The 27,842-nt window shown below is 42.6% G+C and overlaps 2 protein-coding genes and 1 long non-coding RNA gene across 4 annotated transcripts in view; 2 read left to right on the forward strand and 1 right to left on the reverse strand.

The window, feature by feature from the left end:
• The window catches only part of LOC117763021 (peroxisomal membrane protein 11A-like), a 65,741-nt gene that overhangs the window by 7,708 nt on the left and 30,191 nt on the right, over nucleotides 1–27,842 (forward strand). The gene's annotated exons all lie outside the window — the stretch shown is intronic.
• LOC117763022 lies at nucleotides 62–18,675 on the forward strand. Its single transcript, XR_004614108.1, has 3 exons — nucleotides 62–753; nucleotides 13,351–13,355; nucleotides 18,663–18,675. It is a non-coding gene; the product is annotated as an uncharacterized LOC117763022 (long non-coding RNA).
• Nucleotides 1,033–27,201, reverse strand: LOC117763020 (RNA polymerase II elongation factor ELL). The gene is made up of 12 exons (XM_034587843.1): nucleotides 27,024–27,201; nucleotides 23,397–23,444; nucleotides 11,589–11,716; nucleotides 10,904–11,058; nucleotides 8,321–8,562; nucleotides 7,503–7,627; nucleotides 5,627–5,741; nucleotides 4,745–5,198; nucleotides 4,175–4,238; nucleotides 3,575–3,746; nucleotides 3,426–3,470; nucleotides 1,033–2,092 (listed from the first exon to the last, which is right to left on the reverse strand). Exons 1-12 carry the CDS (start codon nucleotides 27,159–27,161, stop codon nucleotides 1,982–1,984), a joined length of 1,797 nt encoding a protein of 598 aa, XP_034443734.1. The 5' UTR covers nucleotides 27,162–27,201; the 3' UTR covers nucleotides 1,033–1,981.

Here is a 27,842-nt window from a genome sequence, read left to right on the forward strand (position 1 = left end):
TTTCTGCATCGGTTCTTTCTTTCCAGAGTGGTTCTCGATAGGATTAGAGAGTGAATTAAATTCCTTTTACAGTTCATGATGATTCAACGGACGACAAATGAAGCTAAATACAAGATTTAAGACGTACATCGAAAATAACTAATACGACACAGATTAGACAACTGTTGCACAACAACTATCCAGTAACTGAACTTTCCTTCAGAATAAAAAGAGAAAAAAAAAAAAAACATTTACGGAAATGCTTTGAACTGTGCGGAGAACATTTTAGAATAAAGGTAGCAGAATTCTGGAAATGTCTGACATACGTGCTAAGGCAAATATTAGCTTCATTCTCCCATTTTCAGCCGTTATTAAGACAACCGTTGTGAGTGCAGCTACATCCATGCGAATGTCCAGAGAGCACTGGAATCTGAGCACTATTCCCTTTATCAGGCCACAGCTATTGAAGGTGATATAAAAGTAAAGGTGGTGTTAATTCAAATGAACCATGGTGGTTTGAGCTGAGCGACCAACCCACCACACCACCGTCCACACGCTTTGAAGCCAGTTCTGTCACATTCGGCAGAATAACATTAACATGTAAACCCTCACTGAAGTGAATCGTTGTTATTCAACCAAACATAAATCATAGTAAATGGTGGTAAAAGGTGCGGACTATGGAAATTATCATTACCCTGTACGCATTTAAAACCGTGTCTTAGGGCAACTTGTATGAATTTGTTTGCAGTGCACATACAGCTTTGTTACCTCTTTGTCACCCCTGTCTGTTTGTTTGTTTGTTTGTTTGTTTGCAAGAATACACAAAAACAACTTAAAGGATTTCCACAAAACTTGATGAAGGGGTGGGGTATGGGTCAGGGAAGAACCCATAAAAGGTTTGGGGCGGATTCAGGATTTTTTAATACTTCCTTTAACATTGAAAGACAGGGAGTTTTTCAATCTTGATGAAAAAAAAAATCAGGCGCATTCAGGGAACTGAGCGTTTGAAATTTGGTGCATGACTTGAGATATGTGTGGGATGATGATGTTGTTTCATTACGTAGGGAAAAGGCCGTTTGTGGTACTGTAGGCTACATGTGGGTGAATCTGACAGGATCTTAAAACCTGCCTCACTGTTCTGTGAGGAGTGTTTTTTTTTGGCATTGCAGTATTTCTCAGAAATCAAGCAGGATGAAGGCAGAAAGCCTCCTAATGGCCAAAACCTGGAGAAACTGTTCCTCATCACGGATTCTGGGGGAAAGTATGAAGTAGCACATATTGGCACAACAGCATATTAAGCTTTACTCTTCTTCTTGTGATAACATTATTGATAAACTGATATAAACCTTTGTCTGTTCTCACTCCTGCATTCATATTTGTATGAATTTTGTCCGTTTGCATGTGGTCTGAAGAGAGATACTGTTTATAGCAGGATCATGTTAGTGCCATTATGTAATGTCAGCATTGGAACTAATGAATAATTAATGTTATCAAATGTGTGAACATTTGATTACAAACGGCAAATGAACAGATTCCTCTGTATGTTTAATATATAAAGGCTTTAGGAGCATTTGTTTCCCTCTAAGATTGATTGTACCATCAATTTAATACTATTTCTAAATCAGCACTTTTTTTTATTTTTTTTAGCTCTGACGAGATAAAGGAGAGAATAAAAATGCAATCAGGCAGGAAGGATCACATCTGTTTTGCATTTCAGGAAAATGGATTTGGCTTTGACTGTGTCATCTCACCATTCTACAGCAGAACAAGATCCAGCCATAATCAGAGAGGAAAACCGTAGTGTTAAAGGGCAACATCTGATCACGAGTTGGTGGTCTAAGCCCACTTTTGAAAAACAAACCTCGCTCCTCGATTCCATTAGCAGGAGGAGTAAAGTGAAAAGTGTCTCAGTGACTCCGGGACCCAGCTACGCAGTCTTTGAGTCCATTAGGAGTCTTTTGGTCCAGTAAAATCACACCCTGCCGAGGGCAGAGGCCGGTTACTAGGAGAGTTCCTGTGCTCGGTCATAATCTGTGATCAGGCCTTTGATATGCGACAATTTCTGATGGAGGTACTCGCATCGCTTCTTCTCTTCCCGATAACCAGGGAACTTCTAAAAAAAGAAAAGGAAGCAGAAGAAGAAGCAGTGAGTTTTCGGTGTCGCACAGTAAAATCCAACACGATGGGCCACAGGCAAGAACATTTTCATATTCTTATCATAAACCTCTATTGTTTTTTTGTTTTTAATACCAGTCTTTCAAATTGGATTCAGTAAACTCTCTTAAGCCCCTTTTCCACTGGTAAAAACAACAACAACACCCACTAACATCTGGCTTTTGTCTGCAATGGGAATGGACTCAATCAGCATTCAACTCCGTCTCCTGTGACTGTGCAGTAGACACAGGTTTATATCAGCTCTGGCTCCGATCGGCAGTGATGGAAATTTTGACACTCAAGACAGCGAGGGGAGAAAGCTCCACAGTTTTTTGGTGTGTTAATGTTGTTGAACATGACGCACCAGGGGTAAAAACAGAAAGGCAAACTCCTACTGGCAATGGCCTTTTTTGGAGGTTTAACCGCATTTAAAACACAAGCATATACTCAGTAATTTTGGTGTCAAAGAGGTATTAACTTTATTTATTCATTAATAGCGGGAGTGAAAGCCGGATTTATCCCACCATCTCATTTGTGAGATTTGGGAATTAACAGACATTTGTTTCTGCTTAATTGTTGGAAGGTCTCACTCACAATAATGAGACAAAAAGATGACACATTAACTTGTCTCAGTAGACTAGTGACATTAGGGAATCATATTATATCATACAGCTATCAGAGCCATGTCAGATAAAAAGGAGGAATGAATTGACATGAGGTTAAGTGCCAAGTGTTTTGCCAAAGCAAAACAATCCATGACTAACACAGGGGTGATTCAGGGGACACGACATATTAGATGATCATAGATTTGACTACAGGTGATGTTAGATGATCAGGGGCTTTAAATAGGATGTTTCCCTAAACAGAAAAACAACCCTTGACTGAAGCAGAATTCTCCTGAGCAGCTGTTCAACTGTTTATTCTGATGTGCTAAAATGACTCCTGCCAATAAAATGTGATGAGCAAAGCCGTCTGACCTCAGTGAGCTGACAATCTATGATGCACTGATGTTCACACTAAGCTCAACAGAATATTAATACTACATGATATTTTTTCAATAAAATGTTTGATTTCCAATTTCATTCAGATTTTGTTGTTTAATAAATTTTTTTTAGAAAAGGGGCGATAAGGTGCGGATCACTAGAGAAAATCTGTCTGAAAACTGTAACGTGTTCAAATCCTTATATGTATGGGCCACTTAATAATTATTTTCTTCACATGAGTGGTTCTTGCATTAGGCCTAGTGCCTGAAGTGTTAGATGAAATAAGATTTAATTCAAATGTATTCTTACTTTTTTATACTTTCGGTACTTTTGTAGTATTTGGTCCTCCATAAGCTGAAAAGGTCAAAAAAAAAGGAGAAGGTGTTAGGTTGCTGTGTATCACGTGGGTTTGGTGTTTCCGTAGAAAAAGAGCAGCAGGTCTCTGGTCCAGAAAGTACCTTGTACTCTTGTGTCCCCGGGGAGAGAGTGTTGATCTTTGAGCCCAACTGAACAAACATCTCTGTGATGGCCCCGATCCGGTCATGAAGAGCTCTGTATTCATCGTACTCGGCACAGAAGTCGTCCTTGTACTGTTGACGCTGATCCAGTGCTTTAATGGTGCTGTATTTTCTGAAAAAAGAAAGAAAAACACACGCTGTTTCAAATAGCAGATGTAATCTTCAGAAGCCAACTTGCCTCGCCAAGTCTTTCCAGTAGATGTCAGTGCAGACTGGTGGCGTGAGAGGACTGACACGTCACTGGTTTAACAGCGTGATGTGTTGACCAGATGTATAAATGCAAAGCATAAGATCATTTGTTTTCACAGTCATTCTCAGCTATGCTTTGTGACAGCTCATTCACACATGTGTTTTATTTACCTTCTACTTATGTGAATGTTTTGAAGCTGAATCGAACCCTTTAGCGTCAGCGAGCTGGACTCAGAAATGTGTTGCATGCTGTTGCACTTTTTCAGATTTCACTCCTGTGACATAAATCCTTTCTAAACCTGGGAATATAACATTTACACAGTCAGGAACATGATATGCAATTAATCTTACATTAGATAGTCAGGCAGCTCCTCTGCTGAGGTTCGATTGACAGGTGTTTTCTCTCCCTCGTGCTCTGTAGATAGGGAAAACACATGCACACACGTTGAGGAAAAAAAAGGTTCAAGCAATCAGCCAATGCAAATGCGATAATGTGCCCATCGTATCAAGGCTGATGGAATCGTTTATCACTGTCTGTGATAAGAAATCTGATCCAAGGCGAGCTGTTACGTCAGCAGGCGAGAGTAGGAGACAACGCTGCCTGCTGACTCGCTCGACCGTAGGTCACCCAGCTGTTCCACAGTCAATCATCAACAGACTGGAGCTGGGAGGGCGGAGGAGGGAGTGCTACAGTCCTAACACCACTCACTGCGCCCTCACACAAAAACATAAATGGCTCTTTCTGAGCTTCCAGCAGCAACTATAACCCCGAGGATTTTTTTCCTTTTTGCCGAATGAAAGCCGATAATCTTCACGGCCTGAACACATAATATGAAACAGATTGATGAAAGCTCGATGCGATACATGAAATGTGGCAGAGCTTTTAAGGGAGGACGGTTTTATTGTTTTAATGCCACTTACCTTTGAGATTTTCTTGTTTCTGCTTCAGGTCTGGACTGGTTTCAATCCATTCTGGTTTAAAGCGCTCTCGTTCCTTGTCTTTGTGCTTTTTAGACTTCTTCTTTTTATGTTGGCCATTAGGGAACGGTTGGTCAGTGCAAATGGAGGTGTCGGTGTGTGGGGGCTTGGGGCTGGGAGCAGTAGGCGCTGGCTCAGTCCTCTCCAGTTTGGGAATAACAGACGACCCACTGAGTTTGTGCGGCGAGTACAGACCGTTTGGGCTCCCCTGGAGATGATTGTTGGTTTTGTCGAAGTCCATTTTGATCTGTATAGAGTTTCCGTGACTGGAGGTGCTACGGGACCCGTTGGTGCCGTAGTCTCCATGAGAGGGCGACTGCAGAGGCAAACACTGGTCAAACAGTCTTTGTTTTTTGGGGGTTTGACAGCTGGATGGGTCAGAGGGAAATGGGCGTTTCTAGAAACAAAAAAAAAACATTGCACAGTGAGTGATTGGCCTCCTGCGAATTACATGAAATATGTTTATTTTCTTTCTTGCCAGCAGCTGTTAGCTTAGCTTAGCATAGCATAACCACTGCAAAGATGTGAAACTGCTATCCTGTTCAGAGGTGACAAACTCCACCTGTAAACCACATTACTTCATGGAGTTTCTATTCACTGTTGACAACCGGTCCTCGACAAGAAATAATGTGGCACATAACATGTGAAATTAAGCTATGAAAATGAAAATATAAATTGCTTCCAGCAGCAACTATAACTCAACCGTGAGGATTTTATCTTCCATATTCTATTCATTTATGCAAAAGAAGGAAATACCTAATAAATTTTGGTCTTAAGAAGAAGTGTGCAAAAGTAAGATTCTTTCAATTCAAGGTGAATAATTACCACAGAGAGATTCTTGGCAGGACTGAGTTGTGAAGGAGAGTCCCCGGGAGTTTTGTGGAATGAGCTGTTGGACTGGGGGCTCTTCAGCTGGCTACTGTGCAGTGGCTGGAGTTTCCTGGAGAAAGATTAAGAACACAGCGCCGTCAGTAGGACATAAATGGCGCCAGGTAGGTCATAAAACTCGCTCTGGTGGATTTTTTAAACAAGTCGGAGAGCAATTATCATTCATTATGACACATCTTCCAGAGAGGAAGCACAGATAGCAGCTTTTCTGCAGAGGGATTCATCATTGACATCACAAAACTGTCAATCTTTTGATTTAATCAAAAGTTTCTGCATGTTTCTGTGATGTGTTTTGTTTTGTGGTGATATGATCTACACGAGGCAGCCACAATGACTGAACACAGTCCAATGAATATAACAATAGCAACAGATTTAACCTCTGTACGACCAAACCCTCTCTGTTAATCTGCTTCCTACAGCTCCTTCCTCAGGCAGACGCCACCACAAAAAACCACTCCCCTCACTGGATCCATGCAACCCTCTTAATCATTCAGTTGGTGTGAGTGGAGTTAGGGACCATTAAACATTGACATCAGACAGTAAATGAAAGTAGCAAGAAAGTATAGGAAGATCCTCCTCCAACACACAATAAACTACAGGAAAGATATATATATATAATTTGTAGTACTTACAGGCTATCGCTGTTTTATCACTTGGCAAACAATTTAATGACAACAAGTGTACATTTTTTTACACTTAGCAGGGTGGTGAACAGACGGGGGTTGTGTAATCAGCAAGCGAGACTTGCACTTTTTCCAAAACACTCGTGAAGCACATGGCCGGCATGTTTACTGGCGGGCAAAGGAAACACATGAGTGGAGGACGCTCGCCCTGCAAACCTCAGCCTTGCTACTCTGAACACTTCCATGCTAATGCCATTTGGCAAACACTGTGCGAGGAATATTTCCCTCTGCTTTGATGTGTCCATTAGGAGATTTATCAGTGCAGAGACGGATTCTTTCAGGAGCTCCCCTTTCAGCGTGATCATGGAAGACGTCTACATTAATTCACACATCTTTCTGTATTAATGCCAGCACTGTCACAAAGCATCCATCCCATAGTCTTATATGCATTATCTGCCTGGGACTCCAAAAGACATTTTAAGCAATGTTTGACAATTTTGGGAAATACAAATTCTGGCCAATAGATGAACTTATTTCTGAAGCTAAGCCGAGAACAAAGACTGAAAACATAGAGAGTCAGCCAGTCTGGTTCTATCCAAAGGAAACAAAATATCCCAAAATACACAGCTCGTATATTAGATTTTCCTGAAATTTTACAGAGGCGCTTTATGGGAAAATGCAAATGTTCGAATCAGTTGCTCTGGACATTTCCCAGACCTTTTTCTGCCAGCTCTCTAAATTTCCAAAAAACGTCTAAGTTAGCAGCAGGAAAATATCCGGAGATTTGACAGTGAGCAAGTGGGCGTATTGATGATTTTTCTAACACACGTTGGATGCAAAACGGAAAGAACAAAGAGAAAACAAAAATCTCAGGATGAAAGAGAGGTGTCATACACGTAGAAGACGCTGAGGAAGATGTCAACTTGGACAGACAGCGACATTTGAAAGCTTTTGAAGATAAGGGCCGACGGTGGTGTCGGTTCACTCAAACAAAGAAATACCAGTGATTTCCTCAGCGAAATTTATACGTCATGTCCAGCCTCCTGAGAGCCAAGTTTTCCTTCTTTTTCCAGTCTTTATGCTTATATATATATATATATACTGTATATAGTGAACTATAACTTAGTAAATTACACATGTGTATCAATGGAACAAAACAAATGATTATTTTGGTATTGTGGTATACCAACCTGATCAGGAGCCTATGGATGAGTTGCTTCTCTTCTTCGAGATATCCAGGCCAGTCCTTCTGGATGTGTCTGTAGAGCTCGTCCTTCAGAGAGTAGCTGTGGTCTTTAGGGTTGAGTTTACCAACCTGAAAATGCAGACAGCTCACAATGTTAATATATCAACAGGAAGAGGACACAATACGACAGGAAAATAGGCCAACTGAGGTTGTAAAAGCACCAAACTGTGTTAACTACACTTTATATTTGAATAAAACAGGACCTGTGTGCCAATCAGTGGGTCTATATTGTTTCCCTAGCACACAGTTTAACCCCGGCCATTATGCAACTTAATCCTGCTGATACAAATCTCCCCAAATCAACCACTTGCAATTCTGAAAGAAGGTAGATCCCAGCTGGAGACACCCCACCCCTCTGCTGTCAAAACACAATCTTCTCCTCCAAAGATAACTAAAGCACAGCCCTAATTACAGCTACCAGCGGCGGCACAGTCTCCACTCGATGATTGCACAGGGACACACGCACGCACACACACACACGCACACGCACACGCACACTGTGAACACAGGAAAACTGCCTGAAATAACCTTACTGACTTCACCTTAGTTTTAGAGCTGTGCAGCTGTAATCTGTATATTAATAATTATCAAATGACATAGTTAGGAACTAATTCATGTTCACAGTTTAAATCCTCATGCTAAAAGCATCTAAATTTGCATTTCACACTTCCCATTCTGGTATTTTCTTGTACTTGCTGTATCTGAGGCTTTTTAATCATTAGTTGACAATGTGTTTACATAGCAATGTGCCAGATGTCTCACCTCATCCAGCACTGAGGTCAGGTCACTTTTGTCCTTTGGACTGGCCCGCTCCCTCTCCAACCACAGTAGCAGCTCAGGTTTCCTGTAGGGCTTTAAGGCCAGGAGGTGAATGATGCGATCCCTCAAGGGCCGGTGTGCGACGGCGCTGGGAACCTGGCTCCTCTTGTTGTTGGGGGAGTGCTTGTTGCTGCTATCTGAGCCTGATACCAGACCCGGCTTCCTCTGGACCTTCACATATTTACCTGAGATCAAAACAAGAGACACATGTTAGAGTTTCATTATGACTCTTGTGGAAGACTAGGGCACATTTCTTCTGTCAGTAATGATGAATCTAAAAGTTACCACAGCAATAATCTAAAGATGATTTATATGGGAAATTTATCTGATAACAGGATTCATCTTGTCCTTTAAAAGCACGACAAATATATCATTGCTAATCCAGTCCTCGGGCCAGTTATACAAATCACACTGATATTTGAAAGACAAGCCTGCACACGAGAGACACGCAATTAAATTTGATCTTCGCTATATCTCTCTATTGTCATGCAATCTGCTTTATGCAAACACAACCGATGCAGCGGGTGTAGCACATTTAGATCTATCTGGAGAAGCAGTTTACACACCTACAGTAAATACCTTGACCATGGCACAGAGGCCGTGGTTCTGCAAGTGGAAAACAGTGAAAGGGGTTGACAGTGGGGTTAGCCTACTGCTGAGTAAACAGAGGAGAATGGAAACTAAAGTAAAACAGAGAGGCCCTTTCTCTCTGTTGCAGCACTACTTCAGTTCAGGCAGGCAGTGGCTATAGAGTAGATATCTGCAGACTATAAACTCATTACAACTTTAAGCCATGCTTTGGAGGTTGCCATAGGTCAAATACTTGCAGCATTTTCACATGGACAACATGTTGGACTTATCATATGTATCCAGCACATTTCATAGTTCAATAATAATGTTAAAACTATATTTTCACTTACTGAAAGAAACTTTGTTTTTGTTTTAATACTGTGCAAGGTGACTTGTGAGACTCATTTTGAATCTTTAAATTTGCAGAATGCAGCAGTCTTGCATGGGCTTGTTTCAACGTTGGCTTTGAAGCAGCTCATAAAGATTTTAGGCAAATATCCTTCCCGCACTGAAACAACCTGCACTGCCACATTTCAAACATGCAGCAACTAGAGCCATTAATTGCTGGTAATAAATAAGAGCAGCTTGAGGGAAGTGTAAGATTCAAGGAGGCCTGCGCTGAAAGATACTTCCCATAATGACTGTGAGGCCTCACTTAGGATAAATGGCATGGTTTTCAGTAATGTGTTCATGTTTATGAGCAATGAACTTCCATTAAAAATAGCAACCATTTGCAGAAATGAGCAAGTATTTTAGACAGAAATAATGATGAGCATTAAAATGACTTCATGACCCAGATACAGTTCTTGTCAAAGCAGCTTGTACAGCACCAGGTGAGCTCAAAACCTCACGGCCTCCTTTCCAGCTGCAGGTTTTGTGACTAAAAAGTAAAGCAGACATTTTTATCTAAATTATGGACCTTTTGCTACTCTGAAACCCGTAATTTTGACTTGATATATGGAGATTTCTTTTTTTGACAAGCAGAGCATTTCTGTACCATAAATAATGAGTTGCCGCAAAACAACTGTCGGCACATGCATGATCCATAGACACTTCATTTCTGTCTCTGGTGCCCCGGAGAAGAGAGAGACAGCTTGATGGTTTGAAATCATTGTTCAAGTAAAACAGGATATCTGTCAACCTCTGCACGTAGGGAGCTCTCGTGTCTGTTATTAGATGCATTCATATGTTGAATGTATTTTGTAAACGCCTCTTTGAAGCTAGTTCTGTCGCAAAGCATAGTTCCAGCAGTAAGTACCCTAGATATTATGTCGTGGATTGGTCCACACCCATTCTTAAAATAATCAACAAGCATTTAAACTCGTGGCACCTCTAAATGTCATCAAGCCCCGTGGACAGATCATTTATAAAGATGCAACATGGTCAATTTAACCGACAATGACTCTAAAACCACGGGTCAGGCAAGAAGAAGGCGGCGAATAAAAAAAATGAATTGCAAGAGTGAGATCAACATTACTCCAGGTTAGGCTTGGCATCCTCCTTCTTGAAGACGTTGTTTAGAAATATTTTCTCAGATGATTAAGAATCAAATTCCTGTCAGTGTAATTACATTTTAGGCAAAACTTCCTCCGTGTAAGACTTGTTGGGGCATATACTTCTGGTAAAATCAATCACATTAATGGTGCTGGTGGGCAAGCTGGCACAGTGCCTGAGCAATCTGGTCAAAATAAAAAGGATTTACAAGAAAGAGAGGCCTCCCTCGCGCGTTAATAATTGGTAGGCAGCACTTTGATCAATTATGTGATAACTTCCACACCATATGGCAATTATCAGCAGGTTGACTCGGTGAGAGGAAATGGTTTAGAAGCTTTCTGGGTACGTGAAAACTCTCTGTTTATCTGTCCTTGATCCCCACGTGCTTGAAGGCTGTCACGTAAGACTGGGGCTTGACAAAAAAACAGCATGTAGTTACAGCCATTAGGCAAAAAGGCTTACTTGGCCCAGGCTTGATCTCAATTGCTGAGCGGCTCCAGATGTCCTTCTCCACCTGAGACATGCGCTCCCTGGTCGTCTGGTAGGAGTCGTCCGTGGCACAAACTGTGATCTTGTCCTGAATGCTGCCCTGGCCCTCCAGGTGATCCCTGCCCTCCCTGTGCAGAGGAAGGAGGAGAAGGAGAGAGGACTTATGAGTTGAAGCATTCAAATTCTCTTGGCTCAATTCACTGGCCTTTTGCCAAAATCAAAGCATTAGGGAGTATTGCTGTCGTATTTTGATATGTGGTGTTGTCTGACGCACATCGAACTGGCTCGGTGACTCGTGTCTGCATGCAAATTCTATTTCTGTTTCACACAGCTTCATTCTTAGCAACAAGTGTGGTGTTATAAACTCCACTAGAAATAAAGCAGATCTAATGTTACCGTCTGACCCAGCATAGCCACCAACACTACCTCTCTGTTCTCAATTATTACAGGTCAGACCTCTGAGCTCAGTCATAACATTACAACATGCGGGTGTTATTGTAGTCTTGTGTAAAAGTAGGCTGACAGTGGTGCAGTCTGTTGTTGTATTGAAGAGAGGCCATTGTTAGGTAAGGCCCGGTGGTCTGAGTCTCGCACCAAATTTACTACAGATTCCATTTGTGGTCACCTGTGGAAAGACTTATGGTTGCATGCTGCTTACCCTGAGACATACTGGTGAATGCAGTCGAAGCTGGACTGGGGCTTGTCTTTGCTGTCGCTGGATAGGTAGAAGGAGAAGACCCGGAATCCATCTGGAGATTCAGGGGTCGGTGCCGGGATCTTTACGTACTAACAAAGACAAAAAAAAAACAGGAAGTTTAGAAATATGAGAGCTTCGGGGTAAAACAGTAAAGATTAACACCCAGTCAGTTCGCCATTTGTGTTTACAAAACCCAAGTGATGCTAATTTTTAACTTTTTACAGTGTTGTGACATGCTTGAGTGTGTCTGCTAGCATTGCTAATTTGAGTGGTTTATTATGTAACAAGCAGGTTTGCCCTCTCCCACTTGCAGCCTGATCCGAGTTTTACGCCGCCTCAAAGTAGAAAAACACGGATTCGGAATTAACAACCTTTATTAAAACTGACAGGAGCGATCTTGACTTGCTGTCTTTTTTTTTTATCACGCCATAAATGTGACCTAAATACTCCACCGCTTGGGCCAATCACAGGAATCACAGGGGCGACATGGGACAACCCCATCCCCCACCCCCTCCCCAGGTCAGGAATGATGACCTGTAGCCAGTCACGGGAGGAGCCTGTCTGAACGGCAAAACATAACAATAGTATTAGCAGTCAGCTTTTTCACTTGAGTGATAACCTCTCCTGTCGCAGACTGTCCGTGTCTCCCAAGCAACAAACAGACTGACAGGGTGAAGACTCGCTCTCGCTCTCTCTCTCTATCGCGCTCTCTCTCTATCGCGCTCTCTCTCTCTCGTCAGAAACCTGTTACATAAAATGACCCAAAAACCTACTTCCACTTAAAAAGGACAGTTCAACATAGAAAGTCATTATCAGGTAATGTGTCCTTTAAAACACATTGGGCAGCTGCTCTCTTCTCCGCTGCCTGCAGCTGTGTTTCACCCTGAAAATGTAAAGTTTTGTTGATAGAACGTCCTTGATTCGGCCGAACCCCAACGATTATCCCCCGTCCTTTACAAGCATGTACGTGCTCACTGACGGCTAACACTTGATTCGAGATTTCTGCAACAGCTCAAATCGTTTCCCCTTTTTGTCTCTGTAGGAGATGTGGTACCACCTCAGGCCTGGAAGCATACTGGCGATATTTTAATGGCGGGGTCTGGAGAAGACCAATTGTCAGTCCAATGGACTTGACTCTTTAGTTATCGTTAGTGATTGATTATAAGCTGCCGGGCTGAGAGCGCAGTGCCCCTGGCAGATATGGCAGGCAGGACTATAGCTGTCACAAATGCCCAGTCATGCAGCAAAGCCATAAGCAGTTTTTTTTCAGCCCAGAGCCAATGAACAATTCCTCTCCTCCAAAAACCCCTCCTCCTCCTCCAAAACCCGACGCCTGCCGTCCACCCTGCCCCCATCAGCCTCCAGCTTTTCCTTCATGTGCACAAGCCCACCCATGTCAACACAAAACACAAAGCAGCCCACAAGACCCTGGACACTTGAGGAACACAGCTGACCATTAATTCTGTCCTATTTATGTCTGACCGTTCACATGACGTGGTGAAGCAGAGTCATGCATATGTCTGCTTTGGTTTTTTTAAAACTAATTAGGAACAATCAATCAATCAAAAGAGCATCAAAGTGAGCTTGGAGAAGCGGCGAGCCGTGTCCTCTGGGCCTATTACTTTAAAATGAGTAAAGTAGTAGCTGTCATGACCAAAATTACAAGCAAGAAGTCACCAAAAAGCAGCACGCGGAAGAAATGCATTTGAATTTGTTTTTAAAGTGAAAGTCCTGCTCAACAAAGCCCAGTAAAGAAGAGTGTCCATATTTACACATTTAGCATTGCAATACCGCCACCACGTCTCCTCTTTCAGTCGATGACAGCGGTAGGAGCCCCCTTCCAGCCATGCATTATTTTTGCCTGTCACCCCCTTCCATGCCACCGTGCACACTTCACATTCTGATTCTAATCAATGTCACTCAGGTCAGACTGTTCAGGGGTCGGCCCCATTTTATTCACAGCTTCCTTCGAAAAGCTTCATAACCATCATTTAACCCATTAGCTCCCAGCGCCTGACTTCCAAAGGAGGAGCCTCTCTCACCACGGGATCACAGATGTAAGTGTTGAACAAAAACAACTCAGCTTGGTAGTTTGAAGCTACCTAACCATTTAGCTTAGCTTAGTAAAAAACAAGTGAATACAAGCGAGGAAAACTTGCCAAGCGTTGTCTGACACTAACAAAAATCTTCTCCCTATCTCATTTGTTTAATCCACACAAAGCCAAAATGTCCCAAATTACAATCCTACTATGCTTTGTAACTGCTGATAAACAGTGGCCACTATGTGAAAGAGTACAACTATGAGATAGCAGACGATGCTATAAGGAAGTGTAACAGTCAACAAACTGAGTCAGTAAAGCTGCTTTCAGTCACACACTGGAGTCCGGACATGTTAATGAAATTTGCCAGAGGGGCTGTACAAGAGAACGCAAATGTCTGAGCTAGTTGCTCCTGACATTTTCTGAAACTTGTCCTGCCAGCCCCCTGCTAAAATGTCCAGGAAGAAGTCTGAGTCAGCCACTGTGACAATACCGCAGGACAGTGTCCGGATATTTCACAGTGAGTGAGTGGGCGTGTTGTGGATGTTTCTATGACGCAAAGGATGCAAAAGGGAAAAAAAAATATTAAAAGGCAAATATCTCAGGATGAAAAGGAGGAACTAGACTAATACAATAGGCCAACGAGGATGTCAACTTGGAAAGACAACAAGATACAAGAGCTTCAGGCAATAAGAGCTGACGTCAGTGTCGATGTGCTGTAAACAAAAACACTGCTCTACCCTGAATCCACTTCTTGCCTTAAATGTTCTGTACATTTTGCCATTGTTTTGAACACGCCCGACCTGGACAATCTACTGCTGCATTCTTCATGTGATAAAGGCAAACTCTGGGAAATGCCCGGAAATTTGGGTCCGGTTCATGTCATAAAAAACAGCTCAACTGAGTCACTGAAATGTAATATCCATCCCAAGTTTCCTTATATTAGCTACTATTAGCTACCATATGGTACTGATCATACTATACCAGTAGCAAAGCCTCCTCTTAACTTTTCATAGTGTTATTGCAAATGCTCCATATATAGACTGGCTTCGATAATCCAAATAAGATGTATGTGAGTTGTGCAAAAATGAGCAGGGTGTTAAATGAGATATTATTTTATCCCTGACTGTGGTGAAACACTGTTGTTTACTTTAGTTTGAGAATCTTTTCCTACTCTGCAATCGACCCTTTGATAGATAATGCCATTGCTTTTTTTGACTTCAGGAAATGTCCATGATCACATTACCCAGTCAGTCATTGACATTTTCGCAGCACACCAACATCAAAAAGAACTAACTCAGAACTGTGCCATAGCCAGACCAGAAGGTTACAGATGACGGCTTTTAACGGTGACTAATCATCACAGCCAATTTTATGTCCTTTTCATCATCGTCCCACCAGGAGAGGCCTGATGAAATTAACTATGAGGCATGATGTGCTCAGTCAGTGACACAACTTGTGCCAACAGTACTGTGATCCTGGAGCGGCTGTCACTCAAGCAGTAGGTGTAGATTTACATAGAGACGCTGAGTCATAGACATCTCTACATGGAGCTTATCCCCTGAGGCTCTCTGTGTGTGTGTGTCTATGTGTGTGTGTGTGTCTGTGTGTGTATTTTACTGCTTCTTCTTTTTTTAGGCGGAGGAAGTTTCACAACTCCCAGAGGTCACATTCAGGGATGGAGGTCAAATATCCCTCAAGTTACACTGCGAGATGTAACACCTACATTCAAATAATATTTAGATCCACTTTGATCATTCTGGTACAAAACGAGACAAAACTTATGATAAATAAGGTCAATTCTAGAATGCCCCAAACCTTTTATTCTTTAAGTTTAGAAAAATACAACAATATAATCGTACATATTTGCAGTTATATTTAAATCTCTTATAATTTGAATTTGCTAGTCCTGCAGGGACAACTATTAACTTGCCATTATTTGTCCAGCTGGGAATGAGGGGAAGAATTCATTTAATTGCTTATGCTCCATAGTATTTTAATCATGATTGTGTGCTGCATTTAATCTGTTGATTAATTAGTCAGAGAAAAGCTTAATGGGGTATTATCATCAGAGTGTGCTATTAACATTAACATTAACACGTGTCCGTTTAATGAAATCGAGCGACGTCATAAACACACAGCAGTGAGAGATGTGTGCACTAATGCTTCTCATTACCACGGTATGAGTAAGGCCGTTGGACAGTTACAGTCAGAGCAGCCACATGGCAGAACAGCAATCCTTAGCACCTTGTCAGTGCAGCCCCCCATGGAGCGTACAGTCTGATACAATAACTGCCTCTGTGGCCTTGGCCCAGCCACATCTGCTCCTCCAGGCCCCGAGTGTTTGGAGATGTCAAATACTTTCAAGCTGTTGTAAGGTGTGAACTGGACTGGAACAGAAAATCCCAGCAGGGGGCTCAGCGTTAGAACAGGGACAAAAGGCCGTATCGGTGATGTCCTTATAGCAAAACTTTATCTTTAACACCATCAGTGTGTTGAAAACTGAGGTTAAACAGAGTTCTTAGCGCTGCTATTTGGTGAGGCAGGAAAAATACCTTTAAAAATCAAGCCCAACATCTGCTTGGAAAGATGAGCCGACAGTTTCTCTCTGTGTCTCTCTTTCTTTCTTTGCTTTGCAGACGAAAGCGAGAAGGCAGGGTTCCCAGCTCTGGTATTTGGCATGGCAGCACTGAGATGGAAGCAGGCGCCTGGATATGTGATTTACTCTCAAGTCTTTGCCTCCTGCCCCTGTCTCTGACAGTAGTTACCATTGTCTTCTCATCTGAGCCTACTCAGCCATAGCTGCTCTACGAGCTGCCCGTCTTTTGTTCTAGCTTCTTCCCCCACAAAGCTGAGTGCAATGGCCCGTCGGCCCGCCTGGATTATTCATGAACAGCAGGGACGTGTGGCTGTGTGTGTTGGGGGGTATTGGGGGTTTGGGTGTGTGTGTGTGTGTGTATGGATGGGAGGGGGGTCGGTAGTGGCTCCCAGTAGAGCCACTACATGAGGGGTTGTCCTAAATAGTGTTCCTTTAGGAATGTGTAACTCAGTCGAGAGGAGGGGGGTAGGATTCCCCCGACTGGAGCAAGTGTATTTGTCCCTGATTCACCCTTTATTTCTGTTCTGTTTCTAATTTGAGCTCATGCATCATATAACCGACTCCACAAGTTGAGGTTCAGGACAGAGAGAGGAAAACGTCAAACTGTCAGCCATGTTCCAGTGTCGCATGCAGTCAAGCAAGTGCAGCGATGTTGACAAACCTTGTCTCAGGGAAACACAGGGGTCAGACTAAATGTTCCCCCTTGGCTGTCCTCAAGCTTCGCACAGTGTGATCTACAATTCCACTGTGACTCATTGGTGAAAAACAAAGACATCACCTCTTATGCTTTAAATTATGCTTTCAGCAGGCCTGCATGTACACTGCAGTTCCTGTGCTGGAGGATCTATTCATTGAGGGGGGTTGGTAGAGACAGGAAAAAGCAAAAGAAAGAAGGGGGGGGGGGGGGTTGGGGACTGACAGGGGTTGGGGATATGGGGATGGGCAACTGTCGAGCATCCCCCAAGGTACTGGCTGTTATGCCAAGCAGAATCGGTCTTTTTTTTTTTTTTTTTCTCCAAAGAGCATGGGGGCTAATCTGTCAACCTTAACAAACACTCTCTTTCTCCCCACCCCTGACACCCCCACCCCTCTTTACTGTAAGTGCCTTCCTCTTCATACACAGAGGGATGGAGTCACCACTAAAAAGCCCTCAGTTACATTGTATTTAAGTGGCTGGCCGGTGTTTTCTCTCATTGTAATATGCAACGAAAATTCGAATAATCAGTTATACACTCACGGATTGCGTTGTCCTGGAAGTACATCCTCTTTTAATCCCTGTCTAATTTGCATTAAATGGTGTTGGGAAATTGCCGTAGCACGTTGGCCATTAGGCTTCAGATGCACTGACACCACCGATGTGTTTTGTTTATTCCTCTGCTGCTTCTCTTTAGCAACCCCACAAAGCGCCGGGAGCTCTGCACTCTCTCCCATTATCGGACTTTTCTCCCCGTGCAAGCGAGCAGGTCCGTAATCCTTTAACAATTCACAGATTGTGCGTTGGAAAGTTATGTCCAAACCTGATTAACTCGCAGGGAAACTTGGAAAGAGAGGGGGAAATCCTAACCCCATGCACTGAGACGTGATGTGTAAAATCGGGTGGCTCGGGCTGGGAAGAGGTAAGCCAAATAACACAATGAACTAGCTTGAGCTGTCAAACTCATTTAAACGCCACAGTGTCCATAAAGACAGGGATCATCGATCAATCCTTTTTATGTGCAGGGAGATCCCTGCTGTTTATGAAAAACTTGATCAGGAAATTCGATTTAAAACCTTAAGTCTTTACAAATCTGCTTGCCATCATGCTTGCTATCCAGGGACATTATTCTTACTGCCTCCAACTTGGTCATTTTATCACAGAGGAAACAGCTGTTCTACAAAAAAATCGAGTGGAAATAGTATTTTTTATCCAGTGCGTATCTTCTACCATCTTTCTTATAAAGATTACATAACCCTGTTAAATCCCCCGGTCTTTAGATTAAACAATAGCTCTCTGGTGTTGTTTTGAAGCTCCTGGGTCTAAGCTTTAAACGCTCCTCACCACTGCACATGCACAGACACACTGCCTGTGTTTATTTACACGGTCTATGCTGTTCATATCCTGTTTTTCTGCATTTTTTTAAATCCGAGAAAGAAAAATGTTTACAATGAGAGCTCCTCCGAGGAACACTGCATGAAATATTACTCCTGAAAAACATTGTCCTATAGCTTTACAATACCAATTGACCTATTGGATACATTAATAATTAATTAATCAGCAGTTTTACACAGAGTGATAACAAGTAAGAAGTAATTTAAAGGTCAACAACCTTATAACCATCAGAATTGTTTAAGACCTTAATGATGCCTGATTTGAACATCTTTAGTCTGTGAAATGTGGCTTTATTACCTGCACCAAAGAAGTTATGTTTTCGTCTGTGTTTGTGTGTTTGTTACCAGGATCATTCAAAAACGACTGCACCATTTTCCATGAAATTTTTTGGAGTGGAGGGGAAAGGCCAAAGAAAGAACCAACTCAATTTTGGTGTGGATCTGGATCAGGGGGCAGATCCAGCATTTTTTTTTTCTCAATTTCTCACAACTTTGTGGTAGGGCATTTTTGTTGATTTCTTGAAAAAGAATTCATGGATGTTGTTGAAATAACACTCAGTCATGTTTAGGGGACTAAAAATCCAGCTCTGGTGAATTTGAATGGGATTTCACAAAGGACTAATGTGCCTTGGTGGTGGTGGTATAAACCCTATTGGACACTATTCTATAGTTCTCTTTTTATAGACTGGTGAAATTTCAACTTTTTTGTAAGAAAAGTGAGAGAGTGGAGAATGTGTGAATAATATTAAGTATTATGTATTTCCATTTTTGCTCCACATTACGACACATCACCAAAACAAAACCGTAACATAGGAAAACACAACTCTGTTGAGTTTCACAAACTACGGAGTGAGACGCTCTGCAGCTTCTGCAGGATTTCTCCGCCTGGCCCTCTAAAGTCCGTAGGGATCCAGGGGAAGTCAATGTGAAAACACAGTAGAGGATCCCCCGCTGGATTCACCACGAGCGTGTGGGAGCGAAAATGAAAAAGAACCCAAAAGAAAACAAATAAGTCCTGGTGAAAAAACGGCGACACACACGTAGAAGACAACAACAAAGATGTCTAGAAAGTCTGTGGTGATTAGAGCTGACCCCGGTGTCTGTGTGTTGTAAAGAAAATCACGTGATCTCCGCGGCAGAGTTAATACGTCACTTCCTGTCTCCGCCGGCTGCATCCGGTTGCTCCACTTTTCATCTGAATAATACGGAGGATGTGTTGCTGTTGTGAGGGCGTCTGTGCAGAGAACCTCCCGCTGTGTTGTGCATGTGTGAAAGGCAAACTGAGGGATAACTCTGGAGCCAATTCTCCGGCTTTTACCCCCAGGTCATGTCTGAAAATGGCTTGAGTGCCTCAACCTGTCAAATTTACATTTTTTAAATACTAACATAGTTCACCTTTGGTCACACTGCCTGCCCAGTATGTGCCCTAAATGTCTGATCTTATACAGCCCTCTAAAATACTCCCACTGGCACCATGGCATCCTTCAAGATGCCCTGTTTCAAGCTAAAGAACTCGCAGAGTAATGACAGAGGAGCCCACTGAAGAAAATGCCTTTAAATGTAGGATCTCATGAGGCTTGTTCCTAAAATATACTGTATGATCAAAAAAATCCTCAGGCCAAGTGCCTCTGCATAAACACAGAGTGCCTCAGAGGAGCACAGCGCACACAGACTTTGCCTTGCTTAACACATCTGGATGAATAGAGCGGCGTGTGCCCTTTCAGAAACACGTGGGACAACTCTCCCTCTTACTGCAATGCCACTGGGAGAGGACAGCTCTCAAACCACATTCCTGTTATTGTTATTCTAATTAGCTTCCAGAAAAAAAAAAAAGGAAGAAGAAAATGATGTGCGCAAACACACACACACACACGCACACACTTCCACAGTGCAAAGGCTTATTTGTAGTGTGAACGAGAGGCAGGGGGGGGGGGGGGGGTACAGTCAGAGCAGCCGTGTGTGAGGTAGAGGCCCTGATGTCTCCTAAAAGGATTCAGCCAAGTCATGGGGAGAAATGGCACAATAATCAAGAGAGCGAGGCGAGGGGGAGCCGAGGGGGAGCCGGGGGGGGAGCTCAGCCTTCACACACAGTCGTCGTGAGAGTATCTTTAAGAGCACCTCTACATTTCCCCCCTCGTCCCAACACTGCTGCCTTTATGTGACAGCTGTGCACATAAAGAACAGCCATAAACAAAAACAATTACACTGGAAACTGCAATTTAACATTTATGAACTGAGGAGGAAATGAAAACGATGTCACACCTGACACAGCATACAGTATTCAAATGTCATGTCCATGTTTACTATGCCAATATTACACCCATAAAACCTGCATTCAGTTGTAGAAGAAAAAACATGGTGAGCCACTCAATGGTATGTCACAATTTTGCAATGCAATAGGTGAGATACAGCGTTCACTAAAGAGCAAGCGGAACGATCCACAAATAGAAGGATGTAAAGTAGGTGCTTTAAATGAGAGTATTTAGGTTAAGTGGATAAAAGCCATGACCCAATCTGTACACGGCCTATAACAAATAAAAAGTAACACAAGTTGAATTTCTTACTGAATGGACATCGATCTTGCTGACAAGCAGGTGGCGTCGCCTGCCCTAAAGGAAAATAAGCACTGGGATGTGAAATTCCAGGCCATGGGAACCGAGAGCCGCTCCCAATATATTCCTTAATCCCCTCTGATGATTTCAAAGTAATCCACAATCAAATATCCTTTCAGCTTTGAGCTTTTGCTAAATGTATGAAATAAGTATCCCCCTGCTTCTTCTATTTCTTTATAGTTGCATCACCATCATCTCCACAAGAAATTTCAGTCGTTATTTACCAAACCCATTCAGTTCACTTTCTTCCGATATCATACTATTTGATGGCGATTTTTAAATATGCTCTTGTAGATGTTTCCATCCTCACGTTTCACTGCTTCCTCCAACACTCGTTTCAGAGGAATCCGGGAGCTTGTGTCTCTTACATGATTACAAGCTTGGCAGGCAATTTACAATAGTACCACTAAATGCCGCAGGGTCAGAGAGAAAGGCGGCCCAAAACCTCAGCGTGCTATTTCTCGATAGGAGCCCTGGCCCCTGATACCGCTGAGCCCTGGAGTGATGCCAGGACAGTGATTTGAAGAATTCCTCTGGTTTTTGTGGCCCTGGATGTGCCCCTTTACATGAGATGTGACATGAGCCAGCGAGAGAAAAGATCAGGAAAAAAAGCAGTCGCAGCTTCTTCGACCGGGCTCTACAGCTGGCAACTGTCAACGGACACAGACCTCCTCACTCGCGACACGTGACCTCTTGAACCTCACGCTGCTGCTAGGGAAGGGACGAACTCCAGGAAAGCACTTGATGGAGAAATAATAAATAGGGAAACACCTACATCTGTGACTGTAACCCTCCAACCTGGAGACACAGATACTGGTTATCCCCTCTGTCTGTTGTGTGCCAGACTGCCATGTTCGCCAACATCCTCCCCCCACTAACGGCTTAATCTGGCTTCCCCCACCACCAGTGGTTGCAGCTACCTCATTAATGCCCAATCGTCCAGCTCGGGGACTATTGTCGGAGGGGGAGGGAGCCCATGCTTGAATTCCGCAAAGCAATTTGAATATGTAATGTGGTAGCTGAGATATTATCACCAAATCCTATTCGGTGATTAAAGCACACTTAAATTGCACTCACTTAACATTGCTTCACAGAAACACTCTTATAAGCAGGTTAATCTGCGGCTTGTTTTAGAGATGTTTCATTACAGCGTAGATTAGTTTTTGTTGTGGACACGTTCCGCACGTTTTCCTGGAGGAAAATTCCACAGCTCCTGTATCGTTTCTGTCTTTTAAATCTTTCATGTCCGCACGGAGACAACAGGCTTGGAGACACGGGGGCTCCCCGGGGTTCGCCAATTCCACCACCTCCTCCCCCTCCCCGAACAAAGCCTCCCCAGTTGCGAGCCTGACCCAGTAACCTGGCTAGCAGCCTGGGGGTATAGAGTACCCTGTCTTAGGGCTTCCAGTGCTCGTGTGAGCGCACAGGGCCAGCATTTGTGTACAGTCACTTTCGTCAATGCGATCGGCTCTTGCTGGGATTAGAACAGCTCCTTTTAGACAGGGCTGTTGTGTGGTAAATGTGTAGTGGCCTAGCAGGCAGGGCCAGGGAGGTTGTAATAGTGGCTGGGCTAATCTGGCAGGACACAGGCATCTTTCTTTACTGCCGCTTCACAGGAATGCCCTGTTTGTTGTCGGTGCCAAGACACTTTGTAGATCATGTACTCATCACTGTATATGCTGTTCTGAATATTTGACCCATCATAATATAACTGAGCAAATTCGAGGCTGGACACGGACAGTTATATTCAGACTATTGACCCAATTTTTAATTTTGAAAGGGACATTATTTTGATTATGCTATTTGTTGAGGTGCTATTAGACTATTCCGTTCATATTCCCATTCACATGATGGGTGACAGTCTGATTATTACTTACTTCAACATGTCCTACTACTCGTTTAAACGCAAACCCAAGACATGCAACGCCAAGCAGTTGTTAACTGCCGAATGTTGATGTCGCAAAATGCTGTGAATTGCTTAATATTCAAAATGTTTTTATTTGATAACTGCATATTCCCAGTATAACCTTATTCAGGTTAAGGTGATCAGACAATGCTGTTTGCATGGCAGTGTCTTATTACTATTATCTGAATCAGTTTAATATTGGAATATTTCTGTCCATGTCAGAGGGTCTAATGACACCTTTCCCTCTGGATCTGGGCTCTGGCACATTAACAGCGAGCCATGTTCTCCATGTGGATCCCTGTATCTTTCAGTTTCCATGATCGGAGTGACTGCCATTAAAATCATCCCGACGTTAGCAAACGAACACGGCCGACCTCTTTGCCGATGCATGCAAGTGCTCATCGGCTGCTCGAGAATCAAATAAGATGTGCAGAGGAACTGTCACAAGTGCGCTCCACAGTAAATCAGAACTAATTAGAGCATTCAATTTCTGAGGCATTAGGGAGAGTATGCAAAACATCTTACCCCCTGGCTCCCCTTGAAGCAAATCGCAGGCTGAGTTGATAGTGATGCCTGAGGAGGAAGAGAGAGGGAGAAAAGAAGGGACTCGTCACTGAAGCAGAAATGGTGTTCATATTTAATCAAACGAATGTCTCATACATTACAAGTGAAAATGCATTGCCATTGTTCTGGCTGTGCTTCACGGATTCCTCTAGATAACAGCGCTGTGGCGTGGTTAGACAGAAGCTCTGTAAACTTTCCTTATTAAATGCCAAAACACCATAATTACCATTTCCCATCAGGCTTTGCCTTAATGAATTACTATGATATTTAGTCTTCATTTCAAGGGCTAGTTGCTGTGATCTGCAGAGGAATGTGAGGGATTGATCCATAGCCATCAGAAAGCTCCATGTCAGTCGTGTGTGTGTCTGTTTCAGCTGATTTCTAAACAAATGAAATGAAAAACATTTGCCAAGAGGAAGACAAAGCTCCTTCTGAAACCATTTCTCTTCCTTTAAAAATGTGCTTTTCATAAGCCCTCTGTGCTGTGGTTTGTAAAAGCTGTTCTGCTCTCCAGGACCACAGTGTACCTGGCTCGAACTCATCAACGTCATATTGTTTCCTTCCCCCAACCGGTAAAGAAATATCAAAATCATAAAGAGAGTATGGCTTTAAAGGCAACGTGATACATGGTTAATAGGTGGGGACTATTATCTGGGAAGTACAGCTGTGCCCGTGATTGACAGGGCTCTCAATTTATTATTAATGGCTTTGGGATATGTCCTCCCTATCGAGGAGCATTGCTGTGATTTTCTTCATCATCCATTAGCTTTCAATATTGAATGGGATATTAAATATTAAAGCGTACTGTATAACATTAGTTATATGTAACAAACACAACTGTAAGCCCAAATAAATCTTGTTAAAGGTCGGAATTTGGCTGGATCATTTTGAAAAGTTTCATCATAAGTGAGTGGGAAAAAAGCTGCTGATTTTCTTTCTACCAAAATTAACTTGAGCTGAAAGATTTGATTTATTTTTTGCCCATTTCTAAGCTTTGTAAGCAGTAACTAACAATGTTGAAAAAATTATTTACTAATACTTTGTAGATTAAGTGAATTTCTATTGAGGGTTTGTGAGAATTCCATCTGGCTGGTGATTATCCTCCTCCAGCGAGAGCATTTGGAGTTAAGTGATTTATTAACAACTTGCCTATAACACGATGATTCACTAGAGAGTAAAAAAACACATGAGTGTTAATGAATGGGTAATGAAGGGTTTTCACGGCATTATCACAAAATATAGAAGAGGGTGAAGACTAGCCGAAATGATGTTTATCACAGCCTGGCAATCCAAAGATTGTTATTAATGGATAATAAATGATGAGGAAAGTATTACTAAATGCCTAACCATTACCAATATGAGAAAGGGTTATGCGTGGATTAACTTAATTAATCCATCAACATACCATTTCTATACATTTTTTAAATAATAATTTAAGTAATTTTCTCACAATCACACCTAGAATGAATTGGTTTCAAAATTCTGTACGTGAATATCTTGGACTGATGGTTGGATGAAAGATATAATCCAAGAAAAAAATCAGATTTTCTATCATTGTAAAGGGATAGAAAATGATTTTTCTGTAGCTGAAACTATCAGTTGATCATGTTACATGGGAACTGTTTCGACCATCAATTTATTTTTTTATTTTTTGGGGAAATTGACAAAATTTCACTGGCTCCAGCTTCTCAACTAAAGCCTACAACAGTAAATGAAGCATCTCTAGGTTCTGGGTATGTGTGCGTCGACTCAGTCATTAGTATGTATTCATATACACAAACCATTAAGGGCAACCTATTTATCTTCTCTTTCAAATGTAGAATTATGCAAGTCATTATTTTGTCTCTGTGGACGTTTTACAATTTGTAGTTCCCGAATTAAAAGTCTGAATTAGGAAAGAAACCTTTTAAGTTCGCAGCCCCTTATAAATGGAATAAGTTACAGGAGGATTTTCAGCTTCAAAAGCTGGTAACATTTACAGAGTTTAAACTCTGGTAAAAATCTCTTGAGGCCAGATTTTTCTGTGTTCAAGTGTTTTATATGATCAAGTTAATAAATCAATGTGTTTGTTTGGTAATTACTTTTACTGCAGAAACTATGTTGCTGCTACTCTTGGCCGGGTCTGTCTTGTATAAGAGATGTTTAATCTCAGTAAGGGTCTAACCTGGTTAAATAGAGGCTGATTAAAATAACCAAAACAAATTGGGATTGAGGGATCTTTCAGTATTTTCTGACATTGGATCAGCAGCTAAATCCACAGTCGCAGCCCTGATATAATACAATTTTATATTTTAGACTGAGTCTTCCATTATAGCTCTCCTCAATGACACCACAGACAGGAAAAGCCACAAATATATCAGATGCAGTCACAGAAACTCTTTCAGGTGGAAGCTGCTGAATGAGGACACATTCTCACACCGTGGTGAGAGTGCAGAGGAGTGTGTGGTCTTTGACTTGGAAAACTTTTAGCAGTATAACCTCTGCTGCTCTGCCTGCTTGCCTGCCTGGCTGGCTGGCTGCTTGGGCCCGGAGGAAGCTGTCAGACTGTGTGAGCTCCATGGAGTTGACTCTGCTTCAGCAATGGAGCTCCAGAGCTGGGCGGACTTCCAGGCGTGTAAAGGGCAAAACAAAATAATACACAAGAGCTGAGCAACAACTTGCTGAGATCTAGCTGGCTGCCACTGAACCCCCGACTCCTACTCCCAGCTCGCAGTCCTGTTGTGGCCCAAATACACTCATTTGTTTTGACTGCTCAGACAAAAAGAAAAACAAATGAGGCTTGTGCAGCCATAACTACGAGACTAACTGTCTTATCAAGCCCGGCTCTGGGAGAGAGGATAGACTAAATGATCCTGGTCTGATCTAATGGACCATAAAAAGCAATAAAACAGTCTTCAGATCCAGGGCAGACGAATAATTCCCCTCATAGCTCCTTCATTAATTTATTCCCCAGAGCAGAAAAAAAAACAGCTCTTTAAAAAAATAAATACATCCATTGACATCCAGTCATCTGTGTTCACCAACAATCTCAATGATGCATTTCAGATTTATTATATGAGTAGCAAACAGGAGGGGTTTAAAGCTCGGGGCATAATCACTAACCTCTGTCATTTGGGAACTTTAATACCTTTTGGGTTTTCGGGAAATTGCGCTTTGGGTAAACAAGCAGACAATTTCAATTCACCACAGCCCCCCCCCCCCCCCCCCCCCCCCCCCCCCCCTTTCCCCTGCTTTAAATAAAATGTCACGCAGGAGAGTTTAAATGGAAATAAAGTCTATTAATGACAGTAAATCAAGCTGTGGTCTGATTTCCATTGTAGCACAGCCAGAACAAACCAGCCTGCGTTTACCAGACACACCGACGCGTCTGTCGATGTCGGTCCAGAGTCTAGTCAAGAGTTTCAACTTTACTTTCGACTGACAACAACAACAACAGCCACCGTGGCTTCAGCGGGGATTCCACAGTTCCCGGAGTTGGGAAGGACGAGAGAGAAAAAATGCAAACAAAAACAAGAAAACACAAAAACACACACACACACACACACACACGCATCAGCTGTGAAGTGGAAGTCGATCGTGGTTTCCTACCTTCAGGTTCTGGAAGGCTTCCAGGGTGCGGATGGCAGTGTCGGTGAGTTTGACGTGGTACAGCGTCTGATTGGGGCTGTTTTTGTTGATTCTGCCACAGGAGAGTCCATAACGATGCTCCTGTCTCAGCGCTGCCATTTCTACTACTGAGGGCTACTGCTGACATTCAGCCCGACGTGACGGAGGAGAGAGAGAGAGAGCGGGGGCGGGGCTAGGGACACGCGCACGCAGGCAGGCAGGCAGGCACACGCACACACACACACACACACACACACAGATACACTTGTGTACTTCTATCTTAGTGAGGACAGTCATTGACAATACATTCCCTAGCCCCTTTACTCTAACCTTAACCATCACAAATAAATGCCCAACCCTAACCTAAAGCTAATTCTAACCCTAACACCAAGTCACACAGTCCATTGAGGAAGTGACGACCCGTCAAAATGTCCTAGATTTGTAGGGTTTATGCTTAAAATGGTCCTCACGAAGATATAAGTAGAGAAACAAACACAAGCACACAAACACAAACACACACTTGTCTCTCTATAGTTGTGAGGACACTCATTGGCATAATGCATTCCCTAGCCCGTATACTCTAGCCTTAACCATCACAACTTTATACTAAATAGCCTGACCTAAACCTAAATCTAACCTGAAGCCTAAAACCAAGTCTTAACCCTCAAACAGCCCTTTGAATTTGCAACTCACAACGTCAAAATGACCTCACAGAGATTGTATTGAACCACAATTGGGCCTCATTACTATATAAAGACAAGCATACACACACACACACACACGTTTGTACTTCTTCTTAGT

The sequence above is a fragment of the Hippoglossus hippoglossus genome, chromosome 6, assembly GCF_009819705.1.
Source record: "Hippoglossus hippoglossus isolate fHipHip1 chromosome 6, fHipHip1.pri, whole genome shotgun sequence".
Lineage (NCBI taxonomy): Eukaryota > Metazoa > Chordata > Actinopteri > Pleuronectiformes > Pleuronectidae > Hippoglossus > Hippoglossus hippoglossus.

Excerpts from the sequence above, each read along its gene's own strand:
- LOC117763020 (XM_034587843.1), bottom strand. The coding sequence starts at position 27,161 with ATGGCAGCGCTGAGACAGGAGCATCGTTATGGACTCTCCTGTGGCAGA. Across the intron at positions 11,059-11,588 it reads ATTCACCAGTATGTCTCAGG|GGAGGGCAGGGATCACCTGG; the intron begins GTAAGCAGCATG and ends TCCTCTGCACAG. Across the intron at positions 3,471-3,574 it reads CGGGGACACAAGAGTACAAG|CTTATGGAGGACCAAATACT; the intron begins GTACTTTCTGGA and ends TGACCTTTTCAG.